Source organism: Pagrus pagrus (genome assembly GCF_965226575.1).
Source record: "Pagrus pagrus genome assembly, chromosome: 6".
In the NCBI taxonomy this organism is placed as follows: domain Eukaryota; kingdom Metazoa; phylum Chordata; class Actinopteri; order Spariformes; family Sparidae; genus Pagrus; species Pagrus pagrus.
In genome coordinates this window covers 11,134,315-11,156,453 of record NC_140190.1, presented here as the reverse complement: position 1 = coordinate 11,156,453, position 22,139 = coordinate 11,134,315, and the positions used below count along the sequence as shown (strand labels likewise).

Sequence of the window (22,139 nt, the reverse complement as noted above, 5' to 3'; positions counted from 1 at the left end):
TGGACTAAAACCCACGTTTGTCATTCAGAAATGTGAAACTGTTCAACTTTTATGATTGTTGAATGTGCCCTTAATACATAATACACAACCCATAAAGAGTATGAATCAAAAAATGTACACAAAATCATTTATTTACAGTTTCTTGTTCATACAATTATAGTATATTTCATACAATACACAATTTACACGTAAAAGAAACGAGAGATTGGCATCACCATGCAAAAGTTAAGCGCTGACCGAGAATTATCAGGAGTTCATTTGTGTGATTGTTTTACTGGAGCTCAGGGCGGCTTCCTGGAGCACAGTGCCAAATATACAACTCTTCTTCGTATACTCCAGAAAGTTTTGGAAGGGTTTTTCGTGGATGACCTCCTGAATAAATTATGATCTCCTTGAGACCAGCTGGACTGTACAGAAGAGAAAAATGGACGGATCTGACACGCTTAAGATACTGTGAAATTCTTGGTGGTTTTCTGGTGGATTGAGAGCTTTAGTGAAATGCAGCCGGTTAGCATTACTAGCACCCACTGTAAGACGCAAAGTGAGGTTAAGTATTTCGAAAGCAATTACCTTCACCAGGTTTTGTCAGTAAGTCTAAGGGGATAAAAAAAAAAAAATACCCTTGAAATCACCGGTTGTCAAGCATGCAAGACTTTAGTTGGCTTCTGCCTGTATGTAGCCAAATAATAGTGTGCGGTTGGGGAAACAGTTATTTGTTCTTTTCGGCTAGGTTTAGATGAGAAGATTCAAACCACTTCCACGATGTGCGGTAAATACCAAGCTCCAGCCATCTTAGCTTAGCTTAGCTTTGTAGAAAAGATAAAAACATCAAGCCCAGTTTTGTCTAAAGGTGACAAAATGTGCCTAAAACACATTTTAAGCTCACTTTTGAACTTGTGCAAGTGTAAAAATGACCTTTCCTGCCAGAACCATGAAGTTTTTTTATCTCTCAGCAGGGTTTCTAGGAGACCCTGGCAAGCTGTTTACCCTATTTCCACTGGCTCTGGCCTCATTTAATGGACAGAAATGAGGGTGCTATTGATCTTTTCATCCAACTCTGACCGAGACAGCGTATAATCTTATTTCCAAAAATGTCGAACTATTCCTTTTAGGCTGTAAAACCAAAATACATTGAGCTCCTTAAAGCTACATTTGTGATATTAACAATGAATCCCTGTAATATGAAACGGTTGCTGCTGCTCCTACGTATCCCACTGAGATTCAGAGAGATAAACTTTTTTTTTGTTTTATCTGTTGGATTCAGTCTTAAACTCCCTTTATTTGATTCTGAAGACTTTGGAAAGTTTTTCTTGGGTCATTAAACCAAACACTCTGGAGCTTCTTTAATCTTCTCTGAAGTTTCCCAGAAGACAAAGTAACTGTCGGGAGAGCCCAGCTTACTTTTCACATGCAAGGCCTTATATAAAGGTTTACTCAGCCCATTATTGTTACCTTGTCCTTCAAACTCCTCTGATAACTTCTCCTCATGAATAAGCCAATTCTCCTGTCAAAGCGCTCTCCTCTGAAAACCTGCATTCTTCCATGTGCAACCACTTTCGAAGCCTGATACTCTGCAAGTGATTGACTGTGAGGCCAGAGACCACTAATATTTTCCCTTCCTTTTTCCATTTACCAAACAGTGCCTCAAAATGATTAAATCCATCACTAGATAATCTCGCTCCTCTTTCTCTTGATGTCTTTGGTCTAACATTTCCTTTCCAGTTGCTCTACAGCTGTCGGGCCTCCTCAGCTGACCTCACACACCATTGCATTTTTATGGGACTTATCTCTTCCCACACCTGGATTCAATCATCATCTTTCTTACGGGGTGGATGCTACATCTGCTGCGGGGAGACATTTGTTTTCATCTGGAGATCTGGACTGTTGAGTCGTGGACGGCCCGCAGGCCTGTGATTAGAGAAGTCGGTGATCACGGCGAAGGTAACACGTGTTGTCACCCTTTATTACCCAGCTCTGAGTGTTTTTTCTGAAGTACGCCGCTCATGGTGCATAATGAAAGAGATTGTTGTTCGAAGTGGGGCCGAGTACGAGTGTAGGGTTACAATATATGGTTTTCATTTAGGCATGCAACCTCATGATGCCACCTTTTGGCACAAATTAAACAATAAATCTGCTGCACGTTAGCAATAAAAAATGTAGTCCATGTAGTGCATGGATGTAGAGTTAGCTGTACAGTGGACTGGGGGCCGTTTTGATGATGATTTGTTTGACCATAATCCCCATAGGTCCAGTATATTCTTGATTGCTTACTTCTTCCATTGTACCCTGGAGATTAACTTGTTTGGCTGTTTGTGAAAGTGAGTAAAACTTTTTTAAATGGTTCTCAAGAGAATATGTAATTCGTTTTCGAATTAAAACAAGGCTTATATTTACTTGTCAGCCTCCTCCTTCCTCTGTGGTCCCCCTTATGTGGTTTTGGATTAGTTCAGCTTGAAGAGCTTCTCTCACGGGTCTGCTAGTGCCCATTTTGCAGATAAACAACTGTTGAGCTTTTATCACCGAGTGAAGTTTTCTCTCTATCACCAACAGCGATTAAATAGCTTCGTATTTTTAGGTCTATATGTCTAAATATCTATCGAGATGAATACTTCGAGTGTTCTTAGATTGTCTCACATACTGCCACAATTACAGGAATCTCTTAAAACTTGGCCAGTAAATTAACACGTGTCATTTTTTAATTGTCAATCTCCTGTGTAAGAGTCTCACAGTGGGTTCTGTTAATGAAGAGACGCCTCCGCTGAGAGTTCCCACTAACAAGACTGCTCTCTGAAGTTGAAAAAGATTACCGCGGTGTACAAAATCTACAATCAAATGAGCCATGCAGCAAAGTACGGAAAGGTTAATAGCTTCTACGTAGTTGAGAGAGCTGAAGAATGATTACACGACATAGCAGTTAAATTATTTGCTTTAAATCACTCAAAATGGTCTTGTGCAAGATCTCGTACAGACACCTTTACCATACTACCTGCTACATGTACTGAGGGAGTTGTTGCTTCATTCTCCAGCAGCACTTTTCATGTGCTGTAATTGTTTGTTACATGCTGATCTTAGTTAAAAGTTAAATTATATACTTATTGCACTTCAAGATACAAAGGCAGCTGACAAACACATAACCCAACAATTAAAACAAAAGTAAATCAAGACCCTGAATGAGTCTCTGAAGAAGGTTTTGAGAAAGTGAGATATTTGTGAATAAACAGTATAGTTTTGAGTTTGGTGATGCAAATTTGGACTGTGCAGAGGACAAAAGGAAAATCATGTCATACCTCACAATGGACTATCCTCATTCGAGACTGCCTGCCACTAGAGAGATCGGTGTTTGTCTTGGCAAAAGCCTCGGTCTTGCACATTTTAAGTAGGTGTGAAAGACGTTTGGCTGAATCACAGTTGGCAATGTGGCATGCTAAAGAAAAACATTAGGAGCATGACTGAAAACATCCTCTGTTCCCCGGGTGGCATGCCTCACCCTCGCTGCACCCGACATGTCTCTTTTGCCTCCCCTTGGTGGAGTGAGTTTCCCAGTTTGTAGAAAAAGGCTTCAGTGTCTGCTGCAGACAACAAGGACCTCGAGTTGGTTTCTTTGCCGATCTTGAACGAAGTTCCTTGGAAAGGAATGGCCAATTATGAAGTGTTTGGGGCCTGGCGTAGTATTTTCAGTTTTTTAAGGTTTGGTTTCGACTCAAGCATTGAGAGACGTCAGCAAAAACACCCGCCATGGGGAAAGTGGAATGCCACAAATTAAAACTATAAAAGTTACAATCTCAAATGTCAAGTTTGTCTATTCATACACAAAATTAGACCAAAGCTGATTTAAAAAATGGCAGTCACTGCATTACATACAGACAAATGATGCATGTCTTCGACGAGGGAAGGAAGAAAATGATATACCGAACCCTTCAAGTAAGTATAAGTCTAATGAATATGTTCAATCACACTCATTGAGTTTGCTGAATTGCTGTCTGCCTTGGTTTTGTGGTTTCCATAGTGAGGAGGGAGTTCATACTCATTAACAGACGTTCAACTTTTACTCCCTCGACTTCGTTCGCCGTCATTGACTGAAGACCTGGAAATGAAAAGCAAAGAACATTTAAAATGCTGATATTACCATCAATGTAAATACAGCTCAAATGACCCTATCTAGGCCTACCTCTTGCCACATCTATTGGCGCTGCTGTATGCGCGTGGACACTCTCCTCCTGGTTGTAGAGCTGACTCTGCGACTCTGGGACCTGCCCTGCTGCTCTGAAGGATAGGCCACCACCTGGGAGGATAATCTCTGCGCCTGCAGACCATCCGACTCCCTCATGTCCCTCGCCATCTGAGACAGAGTCTGACCGGGGTTGGTCTGCAGACGTTGGAAAAGGCTCTCTCTGTTAATTTTCCTCTCTGGACAGCTGAAGGTCAGAGCCACTCCAGAGTCTGACTTCATCTCCCTGGAGAAACCATCTGAGGTGCCATCAAAGCAGCGGCCTATAGCAATCTCCTTTGCCACCCTGGGATTCTGGTCTGTGACTGTGTAGATGCCATAGTTGTGTCCCAAAGGATCAACAGGCGCCAGCATGGTGAGTGCATGGGACTCGTTATTTTGAGCGACTGGTGGATGTTTGATGAGATACTCTTGTAGGAGACTGTTGGTGTTAATCCTGCGACAGTTCCCCTGAGGAAGCACTGATATGAGCGACCGGTCCACCTCGGCTTGATCAAACAACATGCCGCTGCATTTGAACTCTACGCAGGCTGCTGAGGTGTTGGCCTCCCGCATGTCTCGGGTGCTGCGAATGTCTCTTATGCCATAAAGTTTGCCTTTTGTTTCTCTGTGTGTTCCTCCCAGATTCCTTGACCTGATCATCACTTCCTTCTGTCCATGGATCTTGACCTTAATGAAGCATGCTCTGAACTCCTGGGGATTGGGCCACCAGGAGAGGTAGTCTCCCGTCCAGGTCGTCAAATCATTCTCCTCAAAGGGAACAACATTGTATTCATACTTGTCCTTTTCCACTCTGAAGAATCTGAAATGATTTGCATCAACAGGAGCATTTTCACAGGCTATTAAATTCTGATACGGATATATTGGCCCATTGGTCTCATCAAGATTATTTTGGTTGGGCTTTGCCAAGTTGATTCTGAAGGCTGTTTTCTTCAGAGCTGGATCCTCGTGGTCTGAGCGCTGGTAGTCTATTTTATCCAGGTATGGCTGAGACACTCCAATGATGTTTGGATTCATCTTGGGGGAGGAGGGCGCTGCCTCCAGTTCTTCCCCACCCATCATTGCTGTGACGTAAGCTGTGTAAGCGTCGGGCCTTTGGGCATCACAGAAAGCAGGTAAACAAGCCCCGTTAGATCCAGTTATGACGCTATCAAAGCGCCCCCATGCCCTCGGATTAGAGGAGTAACCAGGTTTGGGTTCCAAGTTTATCAAGCTGATCACAACACCCTCCAGCTGTTCAGTAGGTAGGAACTTGTCACTCATGTAGGCACGGACTTTGACGTAGCAGCGTCTGTTTTCAGGCACGTCTAAATTGAAGAGCCTACGTTCTCTGATCTCCATGTTGCCTATGAGGAATGTGCGCTCCTCTCGTTTGCTTCGCCCGTGACCACCAGTAGTTTGTGTGGCGTAGAAGTCACTCTCCTCTTCCCAGACTCCCGTGTCTGGGTTTAAAGACCACAGTTTCATTTTGGGAATGTGCTCTTGCATTTTGACGTGCTGTGTGTCAAGAAGGACTTGAACAGCTCCGGCTCCGAGTACCTCCTTGTTGGTTTCATCTCTGAAGTCCACAGAGAACATGCCGTAGGTCCTCAAAGGGAGCATGTCACCATCATCGTCCACAAAGTTGAGATCGCCAGGGGCCGCAGCCGCCGTGGTGATATTTCTCGGGTCAATGAATGTGACGCTGGCTTTCACAGTTCCCTCATAGATTTCTCCATTGTCCTTGTGGAAGGAGTTGGGAGGAATAACCAACTGACCAATGGGGTCTTCCCCTTTAATTTCCCCTAGGTTTATAGAGTTGGTCTCTCCTGCATTGATATCAATCGGTGTCTGCTTTCTCATCACCTTCACATCATGGTAGATGGACCCACCTTTCTTATCAAAGATGAACACCTTAGGAGTGTCAATAAACTTTTGAGTGGGGTCAACAAAATTAACAACTAATCTCTGTGTATCAGGAGTAATTTGCAATGTGAAGCCTCCGTTGTATCCAGTGGTGCCCACCCTCTCCTTACCGATGTAGATGTGTCCAAAGCGCAGTGGCTCATCATTGTCAGCTGTGACCACTCTACCACGAACCAGCACAGTTGGCTGCACACACTTCTGACAGCCGCACTGTGTCACAGCCCGGATAGGGAGGTTGTAGCTCCCGCAGTCAATGATTCGGCTTTCCAAATGTTGGACCCCACAGCAGAACGCAGACCCGTCTCTGCAGCGCATATCAAAATCTAGAGAACCAGCACATTTGTTGTGAAGGCAGCGGCCAGCGTTGTAGTACTTGGAAATAGTCCCGGGTTGAACACAGTCCATCGGCAGTCTGATGAGGTGCGTCTCCGGGGTGGAATTGCATGCTGGTGTTCCTTTTGCTGTGAATTAGACGACAAATTACATTATTTACTACTTACTTCTGTCGACATAGCACATTTAGAAGATACATACGTAACACATGAAAGTGCAAAAACCTGCACAAATGACTGCTGTGAAGTGTTATTTTAACACTGCTTTGGTTTAAAAGTGAACCTCTACATTTTCTAAAATGACCTGCCACAGCACGACAACACAAAAACAGGGCTTTTTTGACATTTTTGTTAATTTCTCAGGGAATAATGCGTGGATCTTGATGAGAGATAGTTGATGTTGATCCTAGATCTGGTGAGCCTGAATCATGGTTAAGCAGTTATGGGTGGTATAAAATTTAGAGTGATACAGAGGTATCGAGTTTGACATTGGATTATGGTGGAGGTATGCTCTCTACTGTGTTCTAGTTGTGCAGCTGTTTAATTATACAATTGTCGGATATATCAATGCATGAATGGAATAGTAAGTGCATATTAAATAAGTGGAACCAATGGAGTACTAAAAAAGAGAAATATTTATGCTTTTTACACTTTTTTCTTTTTTACCACAAATGCGCTCACACACACACACAAAGACACACAATCACATATTATTTATGCACACGCACACATAATGTCTGCATGGCCTGAAAGTACCAGTAAGTGGCCAAGTTGGACGCTGGATTGCACATGAAAGGGTAATTAGACATGAAGTTGAACGGAACATTTATTTACCAACCATCCAGATGGGAGCGGGAAAGAAAGAATTATTGTTCGGCCAGACATTGGCAGAATAAATAATGTGCATGATATCATGGTCGAGCTTATTGTCAAGTATCCCTGTAAAGCTGCCCGTCTTGACAGTAAGTCGATAATTGCAGACACAGATCCCTGCGATGTTGTGTATGAAATATCATCACAGTGCTGCTGATGGCTTTACCAACAGGCTCTGGAGTTTCCTTCAAGAATATATTATGTAACTTCTTTTCACCTGTATGAACTGTGGTTAACACTTTAAATGGGAAATCAAATAAACTTCTGCATGATGTAAACGGTGAGAAGGAAATGTGCTGAGTTGAAGAATTTAAATTTTTCGTCTTGCCCAGAGGTGCAGCTGTTGTTCTGCACACATACAGTGTCTCCTGCCATAATTACTTTTGGAGTGCAGGGATTCGTCTGCAGCCTGGAAGAGATTGCTTTAGCGGCCTTCCATGAAACCCTGTTCGTTAATCTGTGTTTATGCTAACAAGCACCTGAAGGACATAAGCAATGTGTCGTTCTCCCACGTGGATGTGGAAGCGCAGACTTGTCTGAGAGAGAAAAAGAAACAAGATTTATTAACAATCCTGGATTTCACCTCAACACCGGGTGTCTTGGAGAAATTGGGTTTGAGGTTTTACAGCGTCCCGAGCCATCCCTCACAATGAAGAATGCCAGTTTAAAAAGCCGTTACCTCAACCAAAGTAAACATAATAAAAACTCACTGCTCCAAGCACAGCCGGATTGTGCGAGCCCTAATATTTTTATTTTCCTATTTTCTTTGCTCGTAATGTTTTTTTTCCAATGACAGATAGTCTGTTAACTGACTTTCCTCCCTCCTTCGGTTGTAGGACACTGTGGTTTTGTTTGAATCCTCTTAATGCACAGACATGGCTCACGGATGACTTAGTTGGAGCTTAGTGCTGACATTCCCCTCAAAGTGTGTATTCAATCTACGAGGCAGCTGCTCTTTATTCAGTGGAATGAAGTGCCGCTGTTTGCTTTTTGTCAGCGGTTTTACTTGAACCTGTGCAGAACGTCATTGTCGAATGCACTGGGAAAGCAGCCACCCTGAGCTATAATCCCTGTGTGCCGCTTGCTATCATCGTAGTACATTACTTTCTCTCCAGGCTGATGATGATGAATTACAGTTCATGTTGCATCACTGTGAATAACAGGAAAGAGATCTTTGAAGGATTTAACATTTTACCAACACGTGTATGTGTCTCCAGTCATGTGGTAAATAATGGCCAACAGAACATCTTGAACTATGTGACTGGGAGTGTGCAACAGTAGATAAAATCTTAAAAACTACACTGACATCCATACTACACATACCAATCACAGTGAGGAAGGATGGTGAGGACTTGATGCTGCCTGCAGGGCTGCTGGTTTTGCAGTAGTACTGCCCCGACTGCTCCGGCTTCAGGTCGCGCAGGACAAGGTCCTCTTCATACTTGTACACCTTCCTGTCCAGCAAAGTCCCGTTGTGGTACCTTGAAGAATAGTTACAGAGATAAGGAAATATTAAATATCAATATATCCATTTTGATTTTGAAATATGCAATTTATTCTAAAATTGAGTTTTGATAATTAAAAGGATGGAGGGTTAGGGTCGATCTGGATCTGTAAATCAGTTCATTGACCAATGATCCAATATAATTGATGCAAAATGAAAATATTGATACATATCATCAGCTTTAATATGTGCCTTTATTGAATATCCCATGGCGGGTCTGTGTCACCTCCGTCCAAGCGCACCTCCTTCCTAAACGTCAAAAAGAGCTAGCGCCAGGCAGGTGATGGCAAGCAGCCAAGAAAAGCCTTTTGGAAAATAAATCAGTGTGGAAATATTTGGGAATTTAGAAAAAAAAAAAAGACGAGTCAACAAACAAAAAGGGCATCTAACTTATATAATTTGTTAAGCTATGAGTAGAGAAAAAGACAGCTAGCTGCTAGGCTAATTTATGCAATGTAAAATGCCATAGGTTTAAGCTAATAATGGTGACTAGAAAAAACTATTGTTTTGTGTCCCTGACAGTTAATACTGAGCCGAATTTTTGTGAATTTAAAGTAAACTGTTCTGCACTTAACCAGTTACAATTATTCAAATGTTGTTTTTTTTCTTTTATGACCAAGCGCAAGAAAGAAAGAGGTGGCAGCTTCTTCTTCTTCTGTAACTGTCATTGTTGTCCAAAGAATCAACATAATATCGAGGTGTAGTATGATCTACACCTCACCCTACTCTGCAGTTCCCCTCAGCTGGAAAGAGCTATTTAGCGTCTTTCAGCTCATTGTTTTGGTTTTCCAGCCTGCATTGTCACTGCTTTGATTCACTGTCACCGCTCTCATCAGCGTTGTTTGTTCAGCCACAGCACAGTGCTACGAGTAATTGATGAATGCTGCTTTAACAATGAAAAACACATGCTTCCATAAGTATCTTACATAAATAAAATCAGATTTTTTTTGGAACAGATGTAAAAGTGATCACTCTGATGCAATCTGTTTCTACGTGCTGCATTGTGATTAATAATGTTCCAGCATTAGTATTCATCTCACCAGTAGTATTTGTCAGGCGCTGGTGATCCCGTTGCCTTGCAGCACAGCAGCACCCGTCCTCCCTCGTAACGCACTTTGTCCTCCGGGTGCTTCACGATGTACGGCTTTTCTGTGGAAAACAGAAAGGAGCAATCTCTCAAGGCTTTTTCTGTGAATGCCGGTGCAGATTTTGAGACCTCATAAAACTCAGTCGCTTTATTCTCACATTGTTCTCTCTGCTTATGAAAAATGATTGCTGAGGGAATAACTCGTTGAAAAGCAGCACAGGCTTTATTTTTATTTGGTCTCCATGCGACCGAGTAAGTAAGTGCTCCAGACAATGTGAAGTCTCACAATAGACCAGACTGTTTATGTTGTAGTCATGTCAATTTCCTGTTTTCTACAGTCTGAGTATATGATTGGAGGATTTATTGGCTCTGCAGAGCAGTAATAATGAGAATCAGGAAACTCTTATGAAAATACCTCTTCTTAAGAAATGGCCAACAAAATCTTGAATTAATACTTAAGTATACCATTAACTTGCTTTGTGTTTGGATTGATCAAAGGAAACAAACACTCATTAAAGAGTTAATTATTTTAATTAGGACTCACCAGCTGATTTGAGGACAGCCCGTACCCACGACAACCCTGTGGTGTTGCTGGAAGTGGAGACAGTGATAGGAGCGTACTTCTCCTTCCTGATGGAGATCAAGGTCGAGCTGGAGGAGCAGACTCCTTTGAGGCCGAACTGACCTTTGGCGTCCGTCCGAGCACGGATCGCCTTGGGCTGGCTGGCCAGAGCCACCAAGGCTCCCGCCACAGGGACACCAGTCACAGTGTGGACTTCTCCGTGCAACACGTGGCTGTCACACACACACCGGCTGCAGTCCTCGCTGGGACGGCCTTCGGTGCACGCACGCTGACATTTGGCTGTTGGGAGACAGACACAAAGACGTGAGCGCACACCGATCAAAAGAAAGATATGACATTGTTTACAGCATATTTTCAGCATACCTGGGCATGGACTCTTCCCGCACTTCTGAACTTCAACAGGCCGTCCAGAACACTGAATTGTCAACGAGCTTCGCACACAGGTCCTCCTCCTGATCCTGCGACCTCCACCGCAGGTCGCTGAACACATGCCCCACCGACCCCACGGGGTCCACTTGGCTGACACAAAGAGAAGAAGGCAGGAATGATGTGAGTGTGGAGTGGTGTTGCTTATTTTCTGTTAAATTGGTGATCAATGATGTCATTATTTCATTAAGTCATTCAAACTTTATAATGGGAGTTGTTAGCTCTCTTGTTAATGGGCACCCTGTGTGTGCAGTTATACAGTGGGCATGAAAAGATGTCTGATTACAAGTAGCTCAATCAAGAACAATCGAGCTAATGGCTACACAGGTCTGTTTAGCAGCAGCTCTGCACTGGAGGGTGCTGCTTGAAATGTCACAGCGGAAAATTGCTCAAAATCAAAACTAGAACTTAAGTTTTTGAAACAATCTCATATTGATATTGTGTTAATAATACACACACGATAATATTGTGTGAATAACCCAGCGATCTTCGGCCTTGTGCATCTTACATTTTACATTTTACAGGAACGGTTACAGACTCGCTCTCCACCATTCGTTATTGTGAGTGTATTTATTGTAGAAAGATAAATAGTAGATAAATATTATCCTCGCATTTCATACAAGCCTCCAAATTAAACTTTTACAAGGGAGGTCAGGGTTTAGGGTCAGGCACCGAGCAGTGACCTAGTAACTGATATTCATTACAATCACTTTGATTCACTTGATATCTTTTGGTTGGCGTCCATAGAGTACTGTTTGTAGGCTAGTTCATGTACTTTTTTTTTAAGTCACTGTGACATCTAGCATTGATTCTTCAGTTCAGCAGTACATTTAGATCGGTCTGAGCTGTTCTGTTCAGCGCAAAACTCAGTTTCGATGCACTTTCATAAGGTTGTTAGCTCAGCAGCCAAAGTCAGAAGTTATCGCTTTAGTTTCTGTGACATGTTTCTGTTGCTTTCACTGTCTTTCAATGGGTTTTAAACAAGGAAGTTGAGCATTTTGTAGTTTTTGCCTGGCTTACTACTAATTCTCACCTGTACATGGAGGGGTGGAGCACTCCCTCCTTTCTGAATGGTGGCCCTGGCACGCTGGCACCAACAGGAGAGGCATGGGCTGGGTGTTGACACATTTCCTCTGGCGGACCTGAATGCCTACGTCGTCACAATCCGATGTTGAACAGGGACCCCACTCGCTCCAGTCGGTCCAGTAGCTCTGCACTAAACACACATTGAAGAGCAGAGTGCAACATCCTGAGCAAAGCTGGCATCATATTCAAGGACAGGAAATCACAAGCACAGTATTTAACATGGCATAATTTATGATGACTGATTCAACCCTGTAGCCAGTGCTGCATGCATGCATGGCTGAATGTTCATATCTGCAAAGTGACAGTGTGTACAGCTCTGAGCTGCTGTCATCAGAGCTACCTGGGGGACACTGAAAGCGGACGTGATAGTTGGAGCAGATGCGACCGTGGGGCTGTTCCTTGTTGATGCACCAGAAGCCTTTCTCCAGGCTGGAGTGGACCACTTCCCCGGTGTCCGCCGCTGCCACCCAGTCTGTCGTGCGGGCCTCCATGGCCATGGGCCGCACACAGACTCTCTCCCTGTAGTAGAACCGTATCGCCTCCAGGCGCTCGTAGTCTCCATTCCCTCCAGGATGGTCGATGTTGAACCAGGACGTCCACTCTGTCACGCCTGGAGGCACATGGAAGGGAAAACCAAAAGAACGGAGGGTCAGAATGGAAAAAAAAAGTCAGTAAGAAAGAAAACAATTCAACTCAGGATCCAGGAATAAGAGGGAGAGGGGGAGAGAGGCTGGTTTTACATGGATGGGAGACGGGGGTCAGAACCAAGAAAAAGCAGGAGGAAATCAGCACGGATGGGTTATGAACTTTAAGAGGAGGTCTGCTACTACAATTTAAAGCTGACTTCATACACCCCAGGGAGCGTCGCACTGTCCAGGTTCTTTCCAGCCCCCTGGCCTGACTGATGAGACATATTGTCTAGTTTTTATAGTCTGCTGCATGTTCTGAAACATGAGTGCTTCCTCAGGAGGAATATGAGTAAAAACAAAAGAATCTGATGATATCTTTCTGATCATGAACTGATGCATTAGTCTGATAGATAACGTTCCTTGGTGGACTGCACCGAGGTGATGGGAAGGACGTGCTGCAGACAACGACCTGAATACAGGCTGGTGCTCTTTTGTTCAACTGAAAAAAGGATGTTAAGTCATAAAAATCTCTTAACACTTAAGTCGCATTTCCTTTGTGCTCGTGTTATGGTAAAAACATAAAAATAAGAACATATATCAGCCATGTGTCTGTGATACAGGGAGGTCTCAGAAATGCTTTTGGTTTATGAACCAGGAAGTGCCACTCAGATCCCCCAGTTCTTCTGTTCTGGCTGGTCCAAAAAGCAGAACAAAAACATTTGGTGCTGTTGCTTTCAGCCATAACGCTCCGAGCTGCTGGAACAGCCTCCAGGAGGATCTGAGAGGAGCTGAGAATATTGATATTGAAGTAAAATCACATCTATTGTATGTAGCGTTTTATAATTGTATGATTTTATTATGTATATTTGTTTTATTCGTCATCATTATTATTATTATTTCCTTCAACGTTGTTGTTTCAACATTTTACTGTTTTACTGTAAACAACTGATTTTGTGTAGTAACTCATGATTTTACTTTTATCGTTATTTTCATTGCTTGTGTTATTCTTTTATTATTAATCTTTTACTCTGCCCAGTCGCCAGGATATAATGTTGGCAGTCAACGTTACTGCAAACCACAGATACGTCCAAGGTTAGCATCCTCTGTGTACCAAACGTAGCATACCGCCCTTCACATGGAGTTACGAGCCAACAACTCCTGCTGGATATTTTGAAGGTTCACAATACATATCAAGCTGTGAGTGTCACTGCTGATGACGTAGACAGATTCAGTACCTGTTGTCTGTGTGTCCGTGAACGTGTTGAGGGCCACTCTCCTGCTCCTGTCCAGCTGACTCCTGGCCCTCACAGATCCTGCAAACAGGGAGAGAAACATCTCAATATAAAGCAACAAGCACATAGACTCAATCCTCCTGCTTATACTTTTAAATGTCATGTGTTCAGCCTAGCTTAAGACTTAAAGTTTAACTGATACGGTGTAATAGCCCCAGTATTATTTTCAATTGAAAATGAGGTTTTTGGCAGCATAAAAATTGGAGAAGCAGCTCTCTGACACTCTGCATTACATTTCACAGCTTATTTCAATATTTGTATTCATACGCAGACCTGTTCACACACACGTACTGATGCAGTCAGAGCACGTTTTGATCTTTCTCCACTTTCTTCTAATTACTCGCCTTCCCTCTGCCCTTTACTTTATATTGGCTCCATTTTTTCACTGCTTTCATTTTAGCTACAGGCCTTCTGTCCTGTTTATGTGCTGAAACAACGAATGGGCTTCTGGGACGACTAAAAAAGGGAGAAAACTGCAAGAGATTGTTCGCTTCTTTTTCCATTTTTGTCCTTCCTTTCTTCTCCTGCAAGCTTTCATTTATATTTTTCTACTTCCATCTCCTTCCTCTTCGTCTGTCCTCCTCTGTCTGCTCCTTTCATGTTTCTCACTGCTTCAGCGACACCGCCGTCCTCATCAAGCCATCAGAACATCCTCCACATTCATCATCATCTCCCCCGTGCTCTTTGTCATTACATCTTCTCAATCTTTGGTTTACTGCTCCCCGTCCTCCTCTGCTTGTCCTCCTCCAGGTCCTCCCTTCTGCTCTTGATCCATCAACGGGCGGCCGTTGTTGAGGATGCTAATCAAGCTCCAGCTGCGACAAATTATTGCATGTGGAGTCATCTGTTAGCCAGCGGCCGAGCCAGAAAACTTTGCTTGCTCCATCACCTCTCACAGAGCGCGCACACACACTTCAGCAATTTGCTGTCGATCTCTTTTTGATCTTAATGATGTATGACTTTAATGTACACACACACAGCATGCCTGTAACACTGAGTCATTCTTACGCAGTTGTCATTTTTCATGCATGTGCAACACAACTGTGAGGATACGATGAAAGCGAACGTTGCCTTATTAGAAAGAGAAAGACATTCAAGCTGGCATCCGTCGCAGATTTGGCTGTTTGATGTATTAAACATGCACCGTGGCATGTTTTCCCCCTCGTGCTTCGAGGCACAATGAATCCTTTTTCCTACAGAACTCATTTTTTATGTTTTCAAAAAACGTCAGTTGTTTGCCTGACATTTCATCTGCCGCCTTTCAGCCCGGGCTGCGCGGAAAAAATAAATGTCGAGGTCCGTGACAGAAACAAAAAGTAGCTTATGCAACTTCGAAAGAGTGTGTGTCTCTTTGTGCGTGTGTGTGAGTAATATGTGCAAGCACTTAGCACTTTCAGGGAGACACTGCTGAGTTTACGAGCAGAGACTCCCAGCACAGGGGCCGGTATCGTTCCCAGTCCCCACCGGTTTTATGGCTCACTTCGAGTCTTTATTGTCATGCCAGCACATTTCTTTTCACAGCCTTAACAATTTTTTTTGATAGATTTAGCATAGAAGGATTGTAGCTCAACAGAACAAAGATCTACTGTCCAGAAATGTATTACATAAGCTTTAGGGCTACATAGGCTCTCAGCTGACCTTCACGGTTGTTGTGTTTTTATGCCCCCTGGCTTTAAAAGCCATTGATAGGTTTCCATATCGGCTTTGTCTCTCTGATACACTGGAATCGCTGGATAAACAGAAGCAAATGCTTTCACTCTGATCTGCTGGGCAGATGTGGCTCTTCATGCAGGTTTACTTTAGTAAATCAAATCAAATAGTTTTTCCACACTGCTCCTTTTGTCTCCTGAATCCTGCGTCTGCCCTGATTACAATATAAAAACAATTGAAAAGCTCTTCTGCCACCGGACAGAACATCTCGCCCTCTGTCACATGTGGGTTCACTCTGAGAAGTTTTTTAAATCTTTTAAACGCAAGAAAAATATACTGCGGGGACACAAAGAACCCTTTTTTTCCACTTAATTAACTCTGACTTCCAAACTTGTGGCTAATTAATTACCCTCCTCTCTCTGAAGTGCATCCATTTATTTCCAAGAAATTCTGCAGCAGTTTTCCCGCTCCGGTTACATAACATTTCTCCTCCGCTCAGACCAAAACAAAGGGAATTCACAGCCGAACCGTTTGGCTCCCGACGATCAGTTCAAGATGTGTGATAATGAAAAAGCGAAATGGCAAACGCTTCTCTGAGTTTTATGAGGTGACTAATGGTTTTAGAAAGTTAAAAGAGGAAACCCAGATTAGCTTCGGCGGACTTAAGGCAAACGTCGGGGTAGTGACCTCAGTTATGGCAGGTATGAACTGGCCTGCTTCCCGTGGCGGGCTCACAGAGCTCATTGTGCTTTTGAGTGGCATGTTAACACTTTCGGATTTTTTTAAAAGCCAGGAGGTTTTATTGGGGCACTGCTTCATATGGCTGGTATGTGAGGGAATTTACCTCATCGAGAGGCGAGTAAGACACGTTTTTTAAGCCAGATGGAGCAAGGTTAGACCTTATGATTTCCTCTTTGCTGCTAAAATAAAATCCAAGTGCTCCGCTGGTACAGTATATCCTGTTTATCTTTGAGCATGTGTTCCGGGTGCTTTGCTCGCACAAATCTCTTTACAGTCCTGACTTTTCAAAGCTAATGTAACAGAACCAACAATAAAAATTAAACGACAACCGTCTGTCCAAACCCTCTACTGCAGGATGACACATGAAGGCATATTAACCATCATTGGTTTGGGTTAGGCACAAAAATGACTTGGTTAAGTTTAGCTAAAGGTCCTGCTTTGGGTTAAAATAAGTATTTCAAGACAAAGGGTGTTCACTTGGTTGCACTCTGCAACCACACAGCTACATGCTGCTAAATCCTGAACACAGGACCTCTGAACATAGTGTTCTACATCCTGAAACATGTTTTTTGTTCTGCAGTGATTTCAATCTGTTTTGGAAGGAACAAAGAATTGATGTCATCCGTCAGATAAAATAAAGCCTCTGTGTGTCAGTCTATGGACAAACAATGGATTTTGACATTTAATTTGAAGGACTATTTTGTTAAGATAAGGGGACGTTCATTATCATAGTTACAAAAATAAACACATGGTAACGGTCCTCGATCGTGGTCAAAAGAACGTATCTACCAGTTAGAAGCAGGAAATTGGACTGTTGTCATGGCTCTCTCATGGTTTAGATGCTTCCTGTTTTATTTTGTAGGTTAATCCTTCTGGGTCATGTTCTATTCCTTGAAAAACTTACATCACCCCAACGTTTGTACTTTTACCAGCGGTCCTGCTCACTCCTAGTTTTCCTGGGTTGCCTTTTCAGACTTCAGACTTTCTTGGATTACCCCTGTTTGGATTATTCTTTATGAGACTTGTTTTCACCTGGATTTCCCAGCAGCCTTTAGTTATTTGTGTTACGTTGCCAGTTTCTGTTCCACCTCAAGTAAATTTAATGAAGTAGCTTTTGCTAATTCAACCCCCTGTTGTCTCGTGTCCTGCATTTTGGTTATTTTTTTACAAAATAACATAGCAACTGTAAACTACTGTGTTAAAGTCTGATGTATTATTGACCCATCCATCCACCATGACCTGCTCCCTCTGCAGACTTTGTCGCTCTATAACATCTCAAGACTTCCTCATTTGCTCTCATCATAACTGTCACTTGAATGCAAACCTGCACATTCTTACTTCCCATGCATCAAATACGTCAGTTATTGACCCAACGCCACACTATGACGCCGTAGGTACCCCTCTAGTGCGTATTAGTGGCAGGGGATTCAAAATTGTGTGTGAGGCCACATTACTAGATGAGCTTAACACATTTTTACTCACTTTGATCTCCTCAACAAAGAGGCAGCTGTAAATTCCTCTCCATCTCCAGAGGACCAGCCACTGTCAGTAATTAACAGTCATTAAACAGGCTGCTGATCCTGATAATACTCCTGGCTGTGTGATAAAAACATGTGCCAAACAGCTAACTGACGTTTTTACTTACACTTTAAACATCTCTCTCTCTCGCAGGAGACTTCCCACCTGCCTCGATACAGCCACCATCGCTACAGTCTGCTATGTCTTGCCTTAATAACTACCGTCCTGTGGCTCTCATCCCCATCCTGATGACGTGTTTTGAGAAACTGGTTCTACAGCACATCAAGACAACCTCCCTGCCAGGCTGGACCTTCAACAGTATGTAGTCAGAACCAACAGATCCGCAGAGGGTGCCATATCCACTACCCTCCATGAACTTTTCAAATTACAACCATTTTAATATCATATATACTAATTATTGTTGCTCATGTGCAAAACTGACGCTTGGAGGGGTAAGTCGTTGGGCAGTGAGTTGGGAGTGACAACATGAGCTGTTTTGGGGCGCACGCTTTGACTTTTCGCAGCTGGTGAGGTGGAATGCATATAAGGATGTATCACTTTTCTCTTGCAGTGTCACCTTTGACATGAACCCCGCCATGTGACGGTTATTATAAACCTCCGCCAGCCTCACCGTGACCCTCGTAAACCTTGGACAAGGTAAGAAGATACATTATAATGGCACCAATATATTAGAGGAGACCTGCATCTGTGGGCTGGTTAGTATCCGCTTCCACATATAGCCACATGCCAAGCACCTGAATGCCAGTAACATATCTGAAACATAGCTACTGGCTTACATCCTGTCCCACACTGCACTCATTGTCATCTCTACCCTCCACTGCTATTCTTATTTTAGAGGACTATCTTTGGATTTAACGATTTACGTCACAGCGGTTCATTCTGAAATACAGCCTGGCTACACAAAGGCAAATCCTCTATTAATAATCACCAGTGCCTTTATTTTCACAGGCCAGCCTCTTCTCTGCTTGACTTTCTGAGTGGGAGTATTCTGCCTTAGCCAGGATCTAATAAAAACGCCGCTGAAGAGAAGAAGAGGGAGGAAAACGCAGGACTCTATGAAGTTGCACCCAGAGTGGTTTCAGTCGGATTAGAGAGGTATAGTTGAGCCAGGTGTATGTTGGCAGTGGGACAGGGCTTAAATACAAGGTCTGGGTTGTGTTTACGTTATTCCAGATCCTTACAAGAGGGAGAGGAGGAGAAAACAACACCCGCCCGGCCCACGTTATGTAACCCGTTGGACAAAATAAAGCCCGCTAAGAGAGCGAGGTTGTGCGGTTCTTGCCCTTTTTGAATTGGAGGTATTTCACGTATGAATTTTGGTGATGTGAGTGTGTGTGGGGCCTGTGTATGTGATGATCTGTTTGCCATGTCATATGGAAGCTGTTTATGTGTTTGGCCTGCTTCTTCGCCGAGGTGTGTGTGGTTGCTGAGCAGTCTGCTTTTTCTCTCCGCGTCCATCTCTCTCGATGGTCCTCGCTCTCAAAACTTCCAGTCTGATTCCTAAAACATCTGTAGCTCATTAAAATCCGCAATCTCGCCCCCCTGACACGAACTAATGATGCAAATCAACCAAATGATTTAAGGATTTGCAAAGGCACAACAAAGGCTTTGTGTTCTCTGGTTATTTTCTCCTTGATGCTATTAAAAAACACAGTGTGGCAGCTTTGAATTTCCGCATATCTGGAAGTCCTTGCTTGAACCTCTGCACCTGTGCACAGGTATCAGAGCCAGGCTCAAATTGAAAGCAGCTGATTAGTCCTGCAATGGATAATATCTTGGCGCGAATACACAGGAGACAAAAAGTACGATGTGATATGGCTCGGAGGTTGTCATTAATGGGTATTTGCGCCTTGTCTTTTGATCCATTGTGATCCCTGTCTCTGTCATTAAAGTCAGCTGGCCAGACGGCTCTGTGTTTGGAGCAGACAGTGGTCAACATCTGGAGAACTAGCCCTGGTGTCTGACTCACAACGGCCCTCCAGCTACTCAAACACACACACACACATCATCTAACTTTGACATTTTATGCAAGACGGCAAGAGATGGAAGAGATGGATTTGAAGTCCTTGAGTTCAGATGCAGAAGGTCGGTTACAGTGAGTAACAAAAGGCTCGGAGCTGGTTAATGCCACGCCGTTCCCCTCTGAGTGGCAGTGGGCATTCGGCAACAGCTGCCGCCTTCAAATAGGAAAACAGCTCGTAAATCTGTAAGCCCTAAGGTGTGCGGGGAGAGTGACAGGGACCGGGGCGAGGAGAGAGCGTTTGATGGAGTAGGGCAGAGAGAAATGGGTGGAGAAAGGCGAAGGAGGGAATGTGATGGAGTGAGGGCGAGGCAGAAGGGAAAATACCTGAGGGAGACACATTAGAAATGCAAGACGAACGGACAGATGGAGACATGCAGTCGCTATGAAGGCGGCGAGGGGGGGCGCCGAGACGACCGTTAAAAAGTAAAAAGGAAAGAGTGACATGCTAGCCAATGCGACGGGGGGAAAGAGCACGGTAAAGTCATTTTACCTGTGCTCTTTATCCCTCCTTTTATTCCATTCCCTCATTTAGCCGAGCACAAACCCCAACAGGTGGGAAAGTGGGTCAACTCGCTTTGTGATTATTGCTTCTTGTTTCCAAGGTGACCGGGTTTATATCTGTGGGGAACGCGGGTGAAACGAGGACGAAAAGGCACCACCTTACAGCGACATGTGGATGTGCTGCTAAAGAAGCGTGGCACAGAGCGCGAAACTTTACAGTCCGCTTTAAGGTCGCCATTTTATACATTTACCTTCGCTCCCACTTCGATATACTCATCAGTTAATGGCACACAGCCTCTGCAAAGACATTTACGACTCCGAGGCCTCCCAGTCCGACAAGATATGGAGACTATTAAGGTGTACTTACAGTCGCTTGCTTTTATGAGCTGCCAGCTTCCTTTAATGGGGAGCAGCTGTAAGGCGGACAGAAAAGTGACAGCTTTGGAAAAAGTGCTGCTACTGGTGTCATTCAGGAAGAGAGGCGAGCTTTCAGGAGGATGATAAGAGCGAAATTCTGGGGGGGAAAGAGGTCGTAATCTGGAGGAGGCAGAGCATCAAACGGACATCATGGAGCTGACGGTTCAACGTATTGAGAAGTGTGAAGTGAAGGGAGGAACCGGCGCTTAAAAAGGTCCATTAAATTGGCTCTTTGCGAGATCATAAAGCACAGTGGCGTGCATTTTTTTATCAGAGCAGGCCACTTCTATACTGAAGTTTGCCATAATGAATACAAAATGTTAGCCGGCAGGAACTTTTTGTCACCTTTCCTCTCATCATCAGAGCTGATTAAATCAGACTGCAGGGACAGTATGAAGAGTTTTTGCTGTTTGACCTCCTCCTCCTCCTCCTCTTAACCTCCAACTCTATCACCACCTGTGGCTGATTAGCCTGGTGGTGAAACGTGCTGGTGACTTAACATGAGAGATTAAGAGCTACTGCGGTGGTCTATGAAATAACACGAACACACACATATACACACTCTTATCATATGAGCTCAGTCCCCCCTGCTCTGACATCCTCGGGGGAAATACCGTCAGTGTAGAAAACTCTAGTTGTAGTGCTCGTGTGAGTGATCACACACTGGCCCTCTGCTGTTACACTGTGTGATTACTAAAAAAAAATCATTTTAAAATTGGCTGTCATTTTGCTGGAAAGTCTACATTTAGACTAATATCCTGTTATTCTGGCATCCACCATGGAAAACAGCGATAACAACAGCTGCATTTTCAGTCTCACTTACCTTGGCCCAAAGCCAGTGAAGCCAGGAAAGACAGCAGGAGTGCCACCTTATTTAATCCCAACATGGTACCACACCTTCAGGTACTGCTGATTTTCTTTTTCTTTCTTTTTTTTCTCGGATCCTCTAAAGACTTCAAATTAAGAAAGAAAAAGTGGATTCTTCGGCGTGCAGGCGCAGCTGCTTCAGGTTGTCAGGTGTGAGTGATGCTGCCGGTCGAGCCGCAGCTCTTTCTCATGTGAGTTGAGTTGCTGAGTTGGAGACAGGAGCTTTTTAAAAGAAGGGGGCATCGGGAGTGCAAACCGATCCAGCCCCTCTCTGCTCACCATTGGCCAGTGAGATGTAACATCTGGGTCCCCCATATCATCTTCCAAAAAAAGGTGAGGGTACGGTGGGGGTAGAGAGAGAGGGAGAGTCAGAGGAGGAGAGAGGGAGGGACAGCGTGCTGAAAATAAAAAAGGTGTTTTCCTGTTCGTCCAGGCAGGAGCAGAAGTTTTGACTTC

The 22,139-nt window shown here is 43.8% G+C and overlaps 1 protein-coding gene across 2 annotated transcripts; it reads right to left on the bottom strand.

Moving 5' to 3' along the window:
- Positions 1-115: 115 nt before the first annotated feature.
- On the bottom strand, positions 116-21,811 carry cilp2 (cartilage intermediate layer protein 2). 2 transcript variants are annotated; one of them, XM_084354300.1, is made up of 10 exons: positions 21,640-21,811; positions 13,889-13,966; positions 12,365-12,634; positions 11,972-12,154; positions 10,876-11,031; positions 10,474-10,791; positions 9,883-9,991; positions 8,662-8,819; positions 4,169-6,594; positions 116-4,084 (listed from the first exon to the last, which is right to left on the bottom strand). In XM_084354300.1, exons 1-9 carry the CDS (start codon positions 21,701-21,703, stop codon positions 4,181-4,183), a joined length of 3,750 nt encoding a protein of 1,249 aa, XP_084210426.1. In that variant the 5' UTR covers positions 21,704-21,811; the 3' UTR covers positions 116-4,084; positions 4,169-4,180. The 2 variants fall into 2 exon arrangements, with proteins under 2 accessions (XP_084210426.1, XP_084210425.1); XM_084354299.1 differs by having other exon boundaries at positions 10,474-11,031.
- Positions 21,812-22,139: the final 328 nt, after the last annotated feature.

Bases quoted from the DNA above. Each gene is read 5' to 3' on its own strand.
- cilp2 (XM_084354299.1), bottom strand. From the start codon at position 21,703: ATGTTGGGATTAAATAAGGTGGCACTCCTGCTGTCTTTCCTGGCTTCA. The intron at 9,992-10,473 runs GTGAGTCCTAAT...TGTTTTCCACAG, and splicing joins GGCTGTCCTCAAATCAGCTG to AAAAGCCGTACATCGTGAAG. The intron at 8,820-9,882 runs GTGAGATGAATA...CTATTCTTCAAG, and splicing joins GCGCCTGACAAATACTACTG to GTACCACAACGGGACTTTGC.